Genomic DNA, 16,914 nt, shown 5'->3' with positions numbered 1-16,914 from the left:
TGTGTGTGTGTGTGTGTGTGTGTGTGTGTGTGTGTGTGTGTGTGTGTTTGTTGTAAAGCCATGTGAGCTTCCTGCATGCACTGTTTGGTGCAGGTCAGTGAGAGTGAGTCACAAACCCAACAAGCGGAAACAATACAAGTCAGACGACGTCTACTCTGTGAGATAATAATGTGATAAGCTGCGGGTTTGGGAGAGTTTTGTCTCTTCATTATGCCGCCGAGATAACAGCGCTGGCAATGCACGGATTTTGTGTTATTGTGACACTGTGTGTCATGATGTGATTTCCCAACAGTACAGGACTGGCCATGTGGAGCTTTATTCTCATGAAAGAGAAACAACAGTTCAAGGGAAGTAATGGAAGCAATGTGGTTTAATTTGAAGAAATGATATTCAATAATTTAATTACTAGGTTTTTATTCAGCCCACAGGTTGACTGACAGGTGTGGTGTGTATTGTAGCTGATATGGCAAAAATCTCCCATCTAGACATAGGTCATTTAATATCTAACGATGTATATCATGATATAGCATGTCTTCTCATTTAATCAAGAACTTTAGTCCAAAATGTTATCAATTTAGACATGATTGTGTATCACTATTTCATGCCACTGATACCGGTGATATAATAGCTTAATAATGCAAGTTTACCCTGAGAGCAGTGACGTTTCTAAGAATCTTCAGACATTGGAATGTGAACACAAATATTGAAATATTCTAAAGAAATTAAACAGAAAGCAAATAAATCCACACAACCAAAACAATGAATGAAATGGACTCCATGGCTTTGTTCATGAAAATGCCCGAGTGTTGTAATGGGAGGGGAACCCTGCTGTTTATTCTGGCAGCATGCTGGCTAATGTCTGTGACATTCTTATGTCAACGCAATGGGCAATATCGAGGTCAGCAAAAGTGATCACTGTCCTATCCATATATCGTATGATAAGTCTAAAACGTAATTATTGTGACAGGCCCAATAATAATATCTTGATATATGATTTAATTTGCAGCCTGTAGCAGCAGAATAACACGATGCTGTTTAGCTTTGGCTCAGATTCTGATGTATTAGTTGACAGAATGAGAGAGAATGTTTATATCAGCTCTCATTCTGTCTTTCCTCTGTATTTTCTTATCTATGTTATCTATTGGCTCTGAATGGCAGTTGGTGTGTTGATACAGTTCTGGCTAACTGCAGATAAGAAGGTCACCTCACAATACTTTGATCTCCTTTAACCAGAGCCAATGGATTCTCATGAAATCTCTGAAATGTGTCTATGGCCCTCTGCCCGGTTCCTCTGGGGAAGAGCTTTGCTGCTCATACATTATTTATGGGGTGTTGGAAGGGTTTCTGTTTGCTTGGTTATAACACTTACGTTGAGGGAATTGTCTGTGATCTCAGGGCTCTTTGTGAAGTGTTTGTCTTTTCGATGTAGTTGGGCAGCAGGGCATCATAGTGAGCACTAGGGAGGTCTCCCTTTAACCTGAGCTTCAGAGCTCCTGTGTCCATTGCCAGGCGTCGGTCCACACCTTTGATCCAGAGTGAAACATCTTTTGGATGGACTGGCATGATGTTTCGATTAGACGTTCACGATCCGAAGTAGACGATCAATTCTGATCACCGACTCTTCCTCTAGCACCACCAGCAGTTTTACATTGTTGTTTCAGAGTGAAATATCTTGACAACTCTTGGATGGATTGCTGAGGAATCAGATATTAAAGCTTTATAGAATATAACTTTAAGGATCCCTTAACCTTTGGTATAGCGCTGTCATGCCTAGTATACGACCAAATTACTACATAACTGACCGTAACTTTACTACGTGTTTAATGCTGCTGAAGCTGGTAAATATGACATCAGCATGTTGTCCCCGTGGGCGTGTTAGCATGACTTTGTTAGCATTGAACTCAAAGCTGTAGAATCATCTCGTTTGAGCAAGACGGGTTTTTATCCTGGATAAAAGTCTGAGCTACCTTTATTTTTTTTTTAATAGAAAATAAATGGAAGCATGTGTGAGGTTCTACGTTTGCATCCGTCTACTCTTCATGTAGCACCCACTGACTAAGTCTGGGATGCTCTTATAGTTCTGTAATTAGGAAATAAGTGGTAATTCTGTGTCATAGCATGTTTAAAGGGGTACCGTTTGGCCTTAGTGTGAGTCGAGCTCAAAAATACCACATCCTACGTTTCCCATGAAGCATCATTCATTAGACCCTCACCACCTATTAAATGCCCGCTGCTTTCAAATCCAATACAATGGCAGGAAAGCGGCAAGAAAGCGTTCTGTTGTAACTTTCTGTTTGTGCTTCCTTTGAGTTGTTTCAATAAAAGAGATTATAACCTTGATTAGTGTTATTTATTTGTATGAGGTCTTCTCAGCTCCAATGTACAATCAAAGCTTCTTGTCTAAGTCTCAATAAAGATTTCATTTAATTTTTCAAATGTTGTCAACAATTAGGCACTCAGAAGAACAGCTAAACTCATTTGTTGTCACTGCCATTGACCGCGAACATATTCAGATCAAGATGTGCAGTTTACAGGGAAGCGAGTCGATCCTCATAACGCTGCTCTTAACTTATCCCTGACATGGGTCGGTGTTGGTTAAGGCTAAGTTTAAATTCTTTATTAAAACCCCCAGTGAATCACAGCAGGTCCAGTGCTGCGGGTTTATAGCTTAATGTGACCTCTTGACCCTCCTTCAGCTGTGGATCAGTGAACTGAAGAGTATCTTATTGGCTCGTTTTATTTTAGTTTTTGGTTTGGATTTCTGCCAGCGTGCTCCGCTGTCTTTCTCTCCTCCTCCTCCTCGTGATTTTCAGGACAATTCTTTAATGTGCCCATGCGGTTGCTAAGTGACGACATGATGCCCGTGAATACCAGCCCTGTTCCTTTGTGCTGAACCTGTGTTTTGCCCACAGAGCTGGCACAACAGGCGGCATATTTCTGCTGTACAGGACTCCTCCTCCTGCTGCCGAGCTCAGGCATTCACTGGAAGCTGCCTAGATTTACTCTTCTGGTTTCTACTACTTCTTAGAAACTGTTCACCCGTCGGCTTCCATTCGGTGCAGTCTATTGCATTTAGCATCTGTGATTTGTAGGACTCAGGTACTTATGGAATGAGCTTTTGTTTCCAGTTCCACATCTTTCACAAGAACGGCCAGTTCACCTCACCAACCCACTTGTAATCCACCACTATATCCAAGCTGGGAACATGGTTTGATAATCTCTTCCACTGGTGCTGTTGATGATCACATTCTCCTTTTTCAAAAGAGATTTAAATACCCCATGTATCTCTCTTTCTCTCTTCTTCACTCTTCTTCTTTTCTTTTTACAGATCCCAGAAGTAGAAAGAAAGGACCCCAATGAGCTAGTTGGTGAGTTCACACACACACATACATTTGACCAACTCCTAACCTTGCCATGTTCACACCAAACGCAGCGAATTATTCGCGCTGCCAGTCTCGCCGGGGACCATTTGTGTTCATTCGCGTGAATCGCGCTGGACGCGCTTGAGAGGGGGCGTGGCTTATCGCCCTGAAATCCGTTCAACTGTCCGACATCAACCATGGAAAAAATAACCTATTTCTGCTTAGGCAAGTTTATTTGTATAGCACATTTCAACAACAAGGTAATTCAAAGTGCTTCACATCAAACCATTAAAAGCATCAAAATATAAGACAAAAGAAAAGGAGATTTAAAAACAATTAAGAACATTCATTGAAACAACAAAAACAGTGTAAGAAATAAAATACAGTAGTAAAATGCAGGAAATTGATTAATATATTAATTGAATGTGGTTCAATTAAAGGCAGCAGCAAACAGAAAAGTCTTCAATCTACATTTAAAGGAGCTGAGGGTCTCAGCAGACCTGCAGCTTTCTGGGACTTTGTTCCAGATATGTGGAGCAGAAAAACTGAACGCTGCTTCTCCGTGTTTAGTTCTGACTCTGGGAACAGAAAGTAGACCAGTCCCAGACAACCTAAGGGGTCGGGATGGTTCATAAGGTACCAGCAGATCAGAGATGTATTTTGGCCCTAAACCATTCAGTGCTTCATAAACCAACAGCAGGATTTTAAAGTTAATTCTTTGTTTGACAGGAAGCCAGTGCAAAGACCTCAGAACTGGAGTAATGTGATCCACCCTCCTGGTCTTAGTGAGGACTTGAGCTGCAGTGTTCTGAATCAGCTGCAGCTTTCTGACAGACTTTTTACAGAGACCTGTGTAAACACCGTTACAGTAGTCCAGTCTACTGAAGATAAATGCATGGACAAGTTTTTCCAAATCCTGTTGAGACAATCAGAGTGATCCTTGATATATTCTTCAGGTGATAGTAGGCTGATTTTGTAATTGTCTTGATATGGCTGTTCAGGTTGAGGTCTGAATCCATAACTACACCTAGATTTCTGGCTTGGTTTGTGGGTTTTAACATCAGTGATTGAAGCTGAGCGGTGATTTTCAATCGTTCGTCCTTGGTACCAAAAACAATTACTTCGGTTTTATCTTTGTTTAATTGAAGAAAATTCTAGCACATCCAGTTGTTGATTTGTTGAATGCAGTTACCCAGCCCTTGTATGGGATTATAGTCCCCTGGTGACATAGTTATGTAGATTTGTGTGTCGTCTGCATAGTTATGATAACACACTTTGTTGTTTTCCATAATCTGAGCTAGTGGAAGCGTGTAGATGTTGAAAAGAAGAGGCCCCAGTATTGAACCTTGGGGAACACCACGTGTCATTTTAGTCAGCTCTGATGTGTAATTAGCTACAGACACAAAGTATTCTCGGTCCTTCAAGTAGGATTCAAACCAGTTAAGTGCTGTGCCAGAAAGTCCCACCCAGATTTTTAGTCTTTCTAGGAGTATGGCATAGTCGACCGTGTCGAATGCAGCACCGACATCCAGTAATACTAAGACTGAACTTCTGCCATTGTCTGTGTTTAAGTGGATGTCGTTGAAAACCTTAACAAGAGCAGTTTCAGTACTGTGGTGCTGTCGAAAGCCTGACTGGAAGACATCAAAGCAGTTATTTACGGCCAAGAATTGTTCAGCTGTTGGAAAACCGCTTTTTCAATTATTTTACTTAAAAATGGGAGGTTTGATATTGGCCTATAATTTTTCATTGTTGCGGAGTCTAAACTAGCCTTCTTTAGGAGCGGTTTAATAACTGCAGTTTTTAGGGCTTGTGGGAAGACACCTGGGAGAAGGGATGTGTTTACAATTTGTAAAAGATCAGTGGTCATGCAGTTTGAAATATTTTTGAAAAAGTGTGTGCTTAGTACGTGTTGCGGAAGTCCCAGATATCACGGGAAACTAAACGCTGTCATGTCTGGTTCATAACATTGTCCAGAGGAGCTCCGTGGATTTTATCGAAGTGTATTCACTGTCTAGCAAGCCACACGTCGGCTGTTTACTACAGCTGTATGGACCCAAAATAAACAGATTTAGCTGTGCTTTAACTGCAATAAACCGACAAAAAGGGACTCCGAAATAACTACGTAATGATGCCGATTTGTAAAAAGTCTGAATTCATGTTTTGTTAGTTCTCTCCGCAAGACGATGAGCAAATAACTTTTAAAATACTTGTTTTCTCAATGAAGCTCGGATCGATCGGTGCTAGGCTAAGCTAACATTGTAGCAGCTCCATCAACACTCACAATAACGTCATCTAGACGTAAATACGGCAGCGTCTTTTTCATTGTTTGTACCATATGGTTTACACACACACATTTATACATAGTTTGGGCCGGTCTCTATTGATATGAGGTATCGTAGAGCTCTGGGTGAACACAGACGGCTACAGTATTTATTTCCTGATTCAACAACGGCAGGACGTCAGTGATGACAGGAGAAACATCTCAACGCTGATAGGCTATCGCGCCGAAGTTGAAAAATTTCAACTCACGCATTTGGGGCGTTTTGGCGTTTGACACAAATTCGCGCCGCGCCATTGCAAATTCCATTGACATAGAATTTGTATGTGATCTACTCGCACGAACAATTCGTGCCGCGTTTGGTGTGAACGCACCTGGCTCAACCTTTATTAATATGAAGATGGGCAGGTCTTGAAAAGTCTCTCCTAAAAAGGCCTCGGAAGGTATTAAAAGTCTTTAAGTATTATATATAATGTTTAAACAAGTGTTCGTATTGCCTCTTGCCTACCATAGGCAGTAATGTAAAGCGACTTTTACCGTCCTAGTAAAATACGAGGCCACTTTAAAGGGTGCAGAGGCAGGTTGCTCCTGATGTTGCTTAGCTGATCGTACAGTTGAGGCCATGTGTTCATTGCCCACTTCACAGAAATACAGACATGTGTCCGGCCCCGAAGGTATCGCATGTTTGTGTGTCTGATTGCGGGCTGTCAGGAGGTATTACACACCAATTAACTAAATAATACTAAAATGTATTATTTCAACAGTGGATTGTGAAGGCAGCATTAAACCGGTAACACTGTTACTACTGCTAGCTGCTTGCCTCCGGGGTCACATTCACTTCATGAATTCTATGATTAAGAATTATTACTGCTGGAAAGTTCTGTACAATGTGACATAATAATAAATAATTCTAGGCCCCTACTGATTTTCCATCATACTTTATTATATTTTGCCAGTATCATCCTGAAACGTTTTCATTCTATATGGTAATAAAAAAGTGTTGAACAGTCCTAAATTTAACTTTGAACGCCCTGCAGAAACATTGTATTCATTTGCAGCAGAAAATAGTCCCAATAAATGCCCTGTTTATTCTTGTTTTAGTGAAGTTTACAGTGTTTACAGTGCCCAGCTGTTTTAGGAAATGACTGAGCCTTTAGTCATTGATGACAATAAGAACCACACAGAATGACGCCCGCTTCTGGATCGGTATGCATGTATAATAATACAGACCTAGTGCACGCCGTAAGAACCAGACTTTTACATTTTATTGTGCCAGTTGGGTGTTGGTGCACTGAACGTATGAATCACTAACTAGACCCGGGTGAGTTATCAAAGCCTCTTTGTCCACTGACTGACAGGTGGGTTATGACCCACGGTTAGTGAGTAATGGCTGACCTGTACAGGTGTGTTCAGTGGGCATCAGATCAGACAGGATATGAGTGATACAGGGAGCAGCTTTTCACACACCGGTCCGAGAAAAGCCACGAACGGCCCACACTGCTGTTTGTTTATACGAGCCTGGAGCTAGATGCACAGATTACACAATGCTGCACTCATCCTCATCCGTCATGTCACTGCAAAATAACACCAGACAACTAAACATGTAACGATGTGTTGCAATGAGAGTGGAGACCTGAGTAGAATAATCAAAATAATATGACTGCTGATTGAACCCCATAGAGAAATGGTTTTATTTTGAAAGGGAATGCCTGAATTAATCCAAGTAGGAGATGATTAATGCAACTAGTTTGTTCTAAAACTGCACAAAAGGGGAGATTGTCACAGCTTTTTGCATTCTTGAGCGCTGCTGGTGTGTTCTAAAAGTGTACTTTAGTAAGAAGCCTTCCTCTTGGACTCCCGACACGCTCCCAGCTGGCAGGACGGCAGTAGCCGAGTGAACTTGGTGGCTTCTGCCCATGGATCATCACCACTTCCACTCCTCCGGTTTGTTGCAGCCATAAAAAGAAGTCTCGTAGGAAAAGGGGAAACGCTCCGGAGCAATTTTTAGTTTTCAAACGGCCACCATTGGCTGTGACTCCCGGCCCAGACACTTCACATTACTGCAGCGCAGCTTGGCTCCTCTGTGTCGTCTGTCAGTAAATGTCACAGTGGGTCTGGCAAAAGGCCTCCCATCAGCAGGCTGAAGACGGCTCTTTGTCCGTTCACTGAAGACATTGTCCGTCTGTCCCAAAAGAGCCCTCGGGGCACAAGCTGTGACTTTCTGTCAGTTTTTTTTCACGAGGACAGATGGCGATTCTCTGTCTGTTTATTGCTCTGTGTCTCCACGTCCTTCCTGTCAGCTCTGCTGTTACATGAGGACGTTCCTCTCACACTGATCCGAATTATAAACGGGGATGTTTATCGCACACGAGCTGTGATTTATTCACACTTCCTTTGCTACTGTGGAGGCCCCAGAGTTTATTCTGGTGTTTAAATTAGAGTTTGTCCATGAAGGCTCTAAAATGATCCACTAAATCTCCTGATGTCTAGAGCAGATTAGCGGGCTTCAACAATGCTGAGCCGCCTGTTGCAGCTACAGTGTGTAATTGTCTGTGAGAGAGTTAGCTGATATACCAAGCTCACACCTAATGCCTCTGACTCACCAGACTTGCCTTGTCAAGCTTTTTATCGTTGGAGGCCGCAGTATATTCTGTGCTTTAAAATATGGGTTCTTTAAACTACTTGGATGCACGGAACCATTTATCTTCATGATTTTGCTGTCAAAAAATGTGTGCGAACCTACATACATACATACATGCATACATGCATGCCAAGCATGCATGCATACAAGCATGCATGCATGCATGCTTGGCATGACTTGATGGGACTCGCCAACAAAGGCAACGCCCTGCTCCTCGCAAACCATAGCCATACCAGCTGTGAAGCTAATGGAAGAGGGTGCTCCTCCATGACCTTTCCAGACATAGTAAAAGAAAGGTCAGGGCGGCAGGTCGTGTGGATCTGTGGTCCCACACACGGTCAGAGGACCGAGGGGAAAGATACCGAAGGGAGGGACTGCTGGAAAGAGAGCGTCGGTGTGGGACGGCGCCGCTGAGGACCAGCAGTGTTTATGTCAGCGGACAGATTGTAGCCAGCACAGAGAGACGGACTGCAGTCCGTCAACCGTAGCAAAAGTGCCAATGCAGTTCAAAGACATTGTCAGTGGGTAGAGCTGGGTAACTTTTAAAATTTTAACGATATCTTTCTTTGTTTTCTACCAAATCCTTTTCTACAAATCAGCCAAATTTCTCCATTATTGCTGAAACACAAGTAGCCGTACAACTTGAGCGGGAACTATCTGATCAACGAAGTAAACGCCATTACTAATTTGTCCAGACATTCGATGACGGCCTTCGGTGCGTGACAGTTTGACGATACTCGTGTCATGTAATTGACAATATTAGCTTCTTACAGATATGTCATATCTGCGTATATGTCTGCTGATAAGATGCGTTTACGGTCATTTTGAAAGTCCGTAGTGTTTATTTTTAGCTATGCTATCTCAGCAGCTGTTGGATTTTGTGCGGCAAATACCTGCAGAACCAATGACATCCCCATCAGCCTCAGCTGCACTTTGCCTTTAGCGCTAACATGCTAAGCTAAGATGTTTAACTTGGTAAACGCTAACTTCTAGGCATCAGTATGTTAGCGTGAGCGAGATCTATGGGACATATTTATTAATGTTGCGTTCTATACACACTGTAGTTTAATAGGGGACCCCTCGGGGCATGCTGGGTACTGCTCGCTCGCTACGATGTTAGCTGTTACACCGTGTAGGCATGTTTTGAACGGGCGCTAAAATAGTTCTTATTAAAAGGCCAATTTTACAGGCTCCTAAGAAAATATATCAAAATTCTCAATTATTGATATCAGTATTGTTCATCCCCAAACAAGAAAACACCTCCTGGACACCTCACAGCCAGCTTGCTGATACTCCACTTAAAGTGTAAGAGTACGTGACTGGAATGTTCCTCTTGTGTTTTTTATGATAAAGTGTTCAGCAAGGCTAAGCTAAAAGACAGAAAATTATGTACTTGCGGCAAGTTTCGACTTGTTGACGATCCGCGCAGAACATCAGCAGGGCCAAGCTCCTGCGTTAAAACACACACACACAGCACGCAGCTTGCAGCACTTATTCAGAGCGTGATTGACGGCTGCTGAACGACTGTGAAGACTCTGTGTCTGATTGGGATGTAGGGTGACACTGAAGAATGCCTGGCCCGCAGTCAGAGAAAGCAGAGTGAGGCAAGTCGAGCAGGGAGAGCAAAACAAGAGACTGGTCCAGAGGGGAGGAGGGAGGGGAGCCTCCCTTCTCCTCACAAGCCCAAACAACTGCCACTCCCTGGCCACGAACGTTCACTCCTCATACCCTGCCCTAAAAGAACCACTGACATACACACAGGATTATAATGAACAGCAAGGATGCTCAGGAATTCCTCAAGTAGTGTTTGCTTATCACACAGTGAAAACCCTTGTTTGATTAACTTGAGTTTGCTCTCCAGTGCACATTCCCCCCCACCTTCTGTTAATTCAAACACTAAAACAGTTTCACTTTGTTTAAGCACAACAACGGCTTCTTATTCGGCGCGTGGAGGGGAAAGCTGCCGAGGTGAGAACGCCCAAGTGCTCATGTTTTGTGTTTCTGTCTCTTCTTGGCAGCTCTGTTCTCGGAGAAGGTGAGGAACATGTCACCCAACGAGATCCGGATCCCCCCCGAGCCCCCTGGACGCTGTTCGAGCCAACTACAGGTAAACACGCCTCCGCTGTTGTTATGGTGACTCAAGCACTGCCAAACGCTTTTTTTCTTCTCTTGAACACACTACGCTGCCGTCTCCTTTTTATATCCACCACTAACGGCCACAGATTTGTCTGATAATCAGACCAGAGGAGAGAGGGGCGTGTGAATGTAGCCGGGGTTTGTGGGTTTTCACTGCAAGCTTGCTGGAATAGTCCCCGTGCCCAGTGTTGTGTTTTAACATGTCTGTAGGCTTGTTGTGTGTGCTGGAGAAACACTTTGCCGTTAGTAAATTCATACTACCGAAGGGTGAAGACTCGTCACTGGTTGGTTTCATAAGCAGACACACCGTAAACACTCTCCCCTTTTGGAGTCCGCACAAGGTTTAGAGTTTGGAGTTTGCGGTCACGAGTTAAAGTTTAGAGCGTTTGAGTCTTCTTGGCGTCGACGCACTCAAAATAACCTGTTCTCCAAGTGAGAAATTTAGAAGTTTCCCCTCGCCTCCCTCCGGGGGTTAGAAATGCAGTCTGGTGGCTACATAAATTCTGACTCTCCCCCTGTAATTACAGCAGCACACGGTGTCATCTTCTGTCAATTAAAGCGTCGCCCAGCGCTGCTCTCTTTCGGTGTGTCTCGCTGCAGCCAGGTTTGTTCTTCTCCCGAGGAGCGGAGGCAGGTCAGGACACACTGCTGACTTAGTAAGCGCACAGCCCGGCAAGATCCCCGCCGGGGCCGACACTCCCCCGCCTATCAGATGAGCAACTAATGATTCACCTTCACCTGAACAGCCTGGATATCCCTGCCCCGAGGGCACGGGGGAACGGAGGCATACTTCGAATAGGTTTCTTGCGGTTTATTCCACCTTTCTGCATGAATCATCGCTTCATGCATCAAGATTCATGCATCGCATCGATTTTTGTCCTCGTCTCTCATTAGACAATGATAGCATAGTAAAGTACAATATCAGTAAATAATGACCGAGTTTGAGGAAAGTCGGACAGCTTGTGTTGTCGTCGTCGTCTTCGTCGTCTCCCCTCCCACCGCTGTTTAAATGCACAGACTAACCGGAGCTCAAGCTTAGTGACCACGAAATAAAACCGTAGATCTGACTGAGATCTGTTTCTTTTGACGCTCGTGAAGAGAAAGAGGCAGAATATTTCTCGCTGAAGCTTTGAAGCCCCAACAATGGTGACGGTGCCTTAACATGACCAAATCATAGTGGTGGCAAATTAGAAAAATACTCCTATCTATTATTTTGTAACATCCTCATTTGGTTTAAAATGTCATTTATCATTCAGCCGATCAGAAAACGCTCATTAAGGAAGACAATGGCGAAGCAGTAATAAGCGTCTCCTTTGAGCAGCATTCCCGTCTTCCATCTTGTTCCATGTTGGCCCTCAGTTATCACTGTTGGTGTCCCGGCCACACCTGCCAGCTCCTTGTGGCTCAGTGGAACGTGGTTGTCAAATATTTCTCCAAAGGTATCAGAAACCTTCCACACACTAGCTCCATTCACACTGACCCTCGCTCCAGCTCGAGCTGATCACATCTAGTTTTGTTTATCCGGTGACACTGACACTGGTAGAGTGTGGAGGAAGCTGTTGATGACGACTCACTGTCTGCTCACGTCCTTTGCTGATCTGTTTTTTTTTTTTTTTTTTTTTTTTTTTTTTGGCAACAGGACAAGATCCACAAGCTGTACGAGAGGAAGCTCCATGGAGATTTTGACACAAACAACCACATCCAGAAAAAGAAAGAATTTAGAAACCCGAGGTACGCAGCTCAGCTGAAGTACACACCCAAACCAACACACACATCCAAACGCACGTCCAAACAAGACACACACACACGGAATGCTACGTACACGTGATGCCAGAAACACTTTCTGGTGTAAACACTTAACAAGCTCCCTCATTGTCTCCACCTGCAACACAACAATGTACCACAAAGTGTCTTATTTGTGTTTTAGCATTTACGAGAAGCTCATCCAGTTCTGCAGCATAGATGAACTGGGAACGAACTACCCGAAAGATATGTTTGATCCTCACGGCTGGTCAGAGGACTCTTACTACGAAGCTCTAGGTGAGCTGCTTTTACTTTTACTTCTTCCTCGCAGCTCCGTGTGAACACAACTCGACAAACAAGCGTGTGTGTGTCTGTGTGTGTCTGTGTGTCTGTGTCTTATCCTTCCAGCCAAAGCCCAGAAAGTGGAGATGGACAAACTGGAGAAAGCCAAGAAGGAGCGGACCAAGGTGAGTCTGACTATCAGAACAAAACAAAAAATAGCTGTCAGATCTCTTCTCTGTTGCGTCACGGGCAAGTCTCCACCAGCTGCACTTAATTCCTACCTAACGTTCTCCATCAGACCCACGCAGAAAACTGCATTGCCAAGTTCAGCTCTCGTTGCTGCAGCTCAGGCCCAACCCGGTACAGCTTTACAGCCGAGCCGTGCCCATGCCTGTTTTTCTGTACGAATGCACTTCCAAAAAAACACCTGAGTGTGTCTTTCTTTGCCAGCTATTTTTGCTTTATGGTAGTTACGCTGAATAATCACTCCGAGGTGATACACACTGCTACGATCAGCAGCATCATTCCAGCACCTGCGCCTTAGTTTAGAGACTGGACTTGAATGAACATGTACCCTACAGGAGCTGCTTCATTGTGCAGGCTACAGAGGAGCGAGATTTTGTGTGAGAATGACACGGAGACGGAGGGAATGAGTCATTTCACGCCCCCCCCCCCCCCCTCGTTTGCAAACGTTGTCGCTGATGATGTGCCCCTTGAGTTGACAAGCAGCAATAGGTTGTGGTTGTTGGTTTAAAAAAAAAAAAAAAAAAACAGTCACACATCCAGCAGCGCCAGTAATTAAATCAGCGGCCTAACGTTCTGTGCGTTTTCACAGATTGAGTTTGTCACAGGGACTAAGAAGGGCACCAACCCCTCCAGCACAGCAGCCTCCACCACCAGCAGCACCGCCACCACCACGGCCTCAGGTAAACATCCGCCATGACCGCAGCGCCTCGCGGATTATGCTCCTTCCAGAAGTGCACCGTGCTACATAAACGTCCCGGCAATTGTGTCACACGACCAAGTGGTTTTTAAAATCTGCCGGCAAAACTATTTGGAACAAAATGAGCTTCGTCTGCCGTTTTCGTAGCTTCCTCTTGAATGCGTGCTGACAATCTGGCACTCGGGCGCTGGTTTTCATAAAGGCCGACGCCCAGAAACATCCCGAACACAGCAAAGTAAGAAAATACAGGCAGGGTGCAGGCACTTCTAATGGGTCTTAAGTGATGATTAAGAGGGATTCTTTTTGTATGAGTTTATACATTTTTTTTAAGGAAAATTCTAAAAATTATATTCTGCCTTAATGCCAAGGCTATTTGGTATTGTGTATAATTTATATAAATATCACTTGTGCATTGCAACTCTCTCCACAATAATCCTGTCACAATTAAATAGTCTTTATAACGAAACCATTTTTTTTATTGTCATATACATATACACATACATGAAATTTGACATATGCATTTGACCCATCCCTGTATATAGGGAGCAGTGGGCTGCCAATGATAGGCGCCCGGGGAGCTGGGGGTTCAGTGTCTTGCTCAGGGACACGTGACACGTCCCAATCGAGGATCGAACCGTTGACCCTACGGTTACCAGACAACCCTCTTAACGCAACATTTAGGGAACAGAGACCTATGTTTGAATGTCAGAAAGCAATTACTCATACAGAAAGATGAAGTCATGTTACTTAAGGCCCTGTGGAGTTAAGTTGATTTTATTAAAAATTTAAATAATAATAGTTGTACATTGTTTAACAGCATGTTTGCTAGCTAGCAGTCTTATTCACGCTGCCTTGGTTGGTGCATTGCTACGTTTCTTACCCCTATTGACCCTTCGCTGATCTCCGTTCCCCCCGCTACAGCTCCGTCAAGCTGTCAGAGCTACCTTGGAGCCCACACTGTCACGAACTGCACTCCCTGAATATATATGATCTCATTCATGAAAAAACAAAAAAGCAATTTCGGAGAGAAGCCGACAGAAGGGTTTGAAAGATATATCGAGGATGTCAAACGTATTCATCAGCAAATCAAGTTAAAACGATAAAGATAGGAGCTAAAGCTACAGATCACCGTGTAAAAGTGAACCTCCACATCACCTGGAGATCCAGACAGAAGAAAACAAAATGAAGGAACAACACTGTTTCTGTAAAGCAGAATAGATCTTATTTCACTGTTACTGCTTTAGTTTTTTAATGATTGTATGTGTAGACATTCAGTATACCATCAGTAGCTAGCATAGCATAGAAGTGCTAACGCTAGTTAAAGATGTGCTAACATACTCTGCTAATGTTAGCTCCACAGGTTTTTACCTGTTTTAGAAACTTCCAAACTGTCCGGGTAACGAGTATCACTATTACACGACGTTAAGCAGCAGAAAATCTGAGGCCGTTGCATGAGAGTCTATGGAGCAGAGCCGGATAGATGTCAGACCCTGGTTTGAGCTGGCCGATATTACGCTATGATTGGCCAATCTGTGTTCGAGGGGCGGGACTTAGCGAAGGGTCAATTCCGCTACCGTCAGCGGAGTAGCCTGGAAGCTGACGTCAGGACTGGCTCGCGCATGTCTGCACAAACTAAACTAAACACACTGCTCCATAGCACTACTTGTGGTCAAAACTCCACTGGGTACCTTTACCTGAAGTGATACCGGGCCTTTCCTCGGCATCGTGCCGTGCAGCTCGTCCTGTGCAGCTGGCGGTTTTAAATCCTGAGCTCACGTCCCCGTGTTTCCTCTCCACAGCAGAGGCCCAGAAGAGGAAAAGCAAGTGGGACTCTGCAATCCCTGTGACCCTGGCCCAGCCCACCCTCATCACCACCACGGCGACCCTGCCTGCCGTCGTCTCCGTGACGACCACCGCCAGCGGCACCAAGACCACGGTCATCTCTGCGGTGGGCACCATCCTAAAGAAGGCAAAGCAGTGATCTGTCTGTGTTTGTGTTAGTCTATAAGAGTGACAGGAAGCTGCAAGACCTGTGTTGTCCTGCGCTCATTACGTATGTGGAAGGAAGCAGAGAGAGAGCTCAAATGAACTCGTGGACTCTTACAACCAACGTACAAATCCCCTCTGCTACACGTGGACTGATCTAAAGACGTCACTGCCGTCTATCTCTGGGATTGTATCTGCACTATTGCCTCATGAAGCCAAATTTGCAGTTTGCTGAAAATACTCAATAGATCCTCTGAAAACCTGTGGTGTGGTGCATGCAGATCTCATGCTTATAAAACATTCATTATGTTTTTTTCTATATGTGTTTGCATAAGAAGGTCCCAAACAGACCTGGTAGAAATATCTGTAAACGTGTCCATAGTTTTGGTGCAGTATTTCTATGCATCCCGCAGCAGTTATGTGTTCTAGGTCGATATGTGCATCAGCTTTTTTTTTTTCCATCATTGGCAAATTGACCGACTATAAAGTAAGATATTTTTTACACTTGTACATATGTATTGATGATAAGAGGAATAAATGGATCAGATGTTGTCTTTTCAGTTGGATTCTTGTCTGTTTTTTCTTGTCATTTCTAACTGTTTACAACCAGCACACTGAAGTGACTTTATCTGAAAGGTGAAGCGCATGGAACCGCTATTCGGGCCAGATGAGGACCTAAAAGCTTCTGTTGTCTCGCCGTTCTAGCAAAGCTTTACACGGGATGAAGACTGCAGGCAGGCTGAAGAATCTCTCCGGCTCTCAAAAACACACACACACACCATTTGTCTTTCGTCTCAGGGAATGCATGTGTGCTCCAGGTGGAGTTTTGACTTGTGCTGTTCCTCACCTCAGTCTCCACATATGGAGGGGGAGGGCAGTAAGAGGTCAGAGTACTTCTGAAGCACCACTCCAGGGTTAAAGTCTACAGTGTGAGCAGGCCAAAATTCCCCATTGAGTTATTTCAAACTTCAAGCTTTTCCCACTTGATTACCGTTACAAGCCGCAAATATTTTTTCATGACCTTTTCACTCTGTAAGATAGGGAATGTGGGTGCAGTCTTTTGACTAAACACCAAACAAATATGCAAAGATGTGCTCAAATTGTTTGTTTGCCCATGTTGTTGTTTCTTAACATGTTTCTGCAGAGCCCGGAATTCAAATACAGCACTGAGAAAAATGCAGTGTCTCTTCAACACATCGTCTGGTATGTTATGGTTAGATGACAGCCACATTTGCAGAATAAAGACTCCCAGCTGGATTGATTAAGGAGAGAAAATACAACGCGAGTCAAGTGTGCAACCTGTGGATGGTTCCCTCACAGGAATTACATTTGTGATTGATTATTGAAAGTGAATCATGACGCACATGCATAGAATTGCCTTTCTCACAAACCACTACATTTTAAAAAAAGTAACTTTTATAGTGAACTGGTGTTCTCGATGTATTAACGCCTGGCTGGTTGCATTAATGTGGAGTTATGAAAGTATTCATGATAAATACATTCATGCTGATGTAGAAACTACTGCATATAATTCTGTATG

At 43.9% G+C, this 16,914-nt stretch overlaps 1 protein-coding gene across 2 annotated transcripts in view; it reads left to right on the top strand.

Moving 5' to 3' along the window:
• The window catches only part of sap30bp (SAP30 binding protein), a 19,685-nt gene extending 3,066 nt beyond the window's left edge, over positions 1-16,619 (top strand). For both annotated transcript variants that reach the window (XM_031843557.1, XM_031843556.1), the window contains exons 4-10: positions 3,329-3,368; positions 10,303-10,391; positions 12,060-12,151; positions 12,348-12,460; positions 12,572-12,630; positions 13,281-13,371; positions 15,188-16,619. In XM_031843557.1, coding sequence (XP_031699417.1) covers positions 3,329-3,368; positions 10,303-10,391; positions 12,060-12,151; positions 12,348-12,460; positions 12,572-12,630; positions 13,281-13,371; positions 15,188-15,369 — 666 coding nt within the window. In that variant the 3' untranslated portion in view covers positions 15,370-16,619. The remainder of the gene's footprint in view (positions 1-3,328; positions 3,369-10,302; positions 10,392-12,059; positions 12,152-12,347; positions 12,461-12,571; positions 12,631-13,280; positions 13,372-15,187) is intronic.
• The last annotated feature ends 295 nt before the right edge of the window (positions 16,620-16,914 follow it).

The sequence above is a fragment of the Anarrhichthys ocellatus genome, unplaced genomic scaffold (assembly GCF_004355925.1).
Source record: "Anarrhichthys ocellatus isolate YVR2014 unplaced genomic scaffold, GSC_Weel_1.0 scaffold4, whole genome shotgun sequence".
NCBI lineage: Eukaryota > Metazoa > Chordata > Actinopteri > Perciformes > Anarhichadidae > Anarrhichthys > Anarrhichthys ocellatus.
The sequence above is the reverse complement of the archived record's forward strand: the minus strand, read 5'-3'. Positions and strand labels throughout refer to the sequence as shown.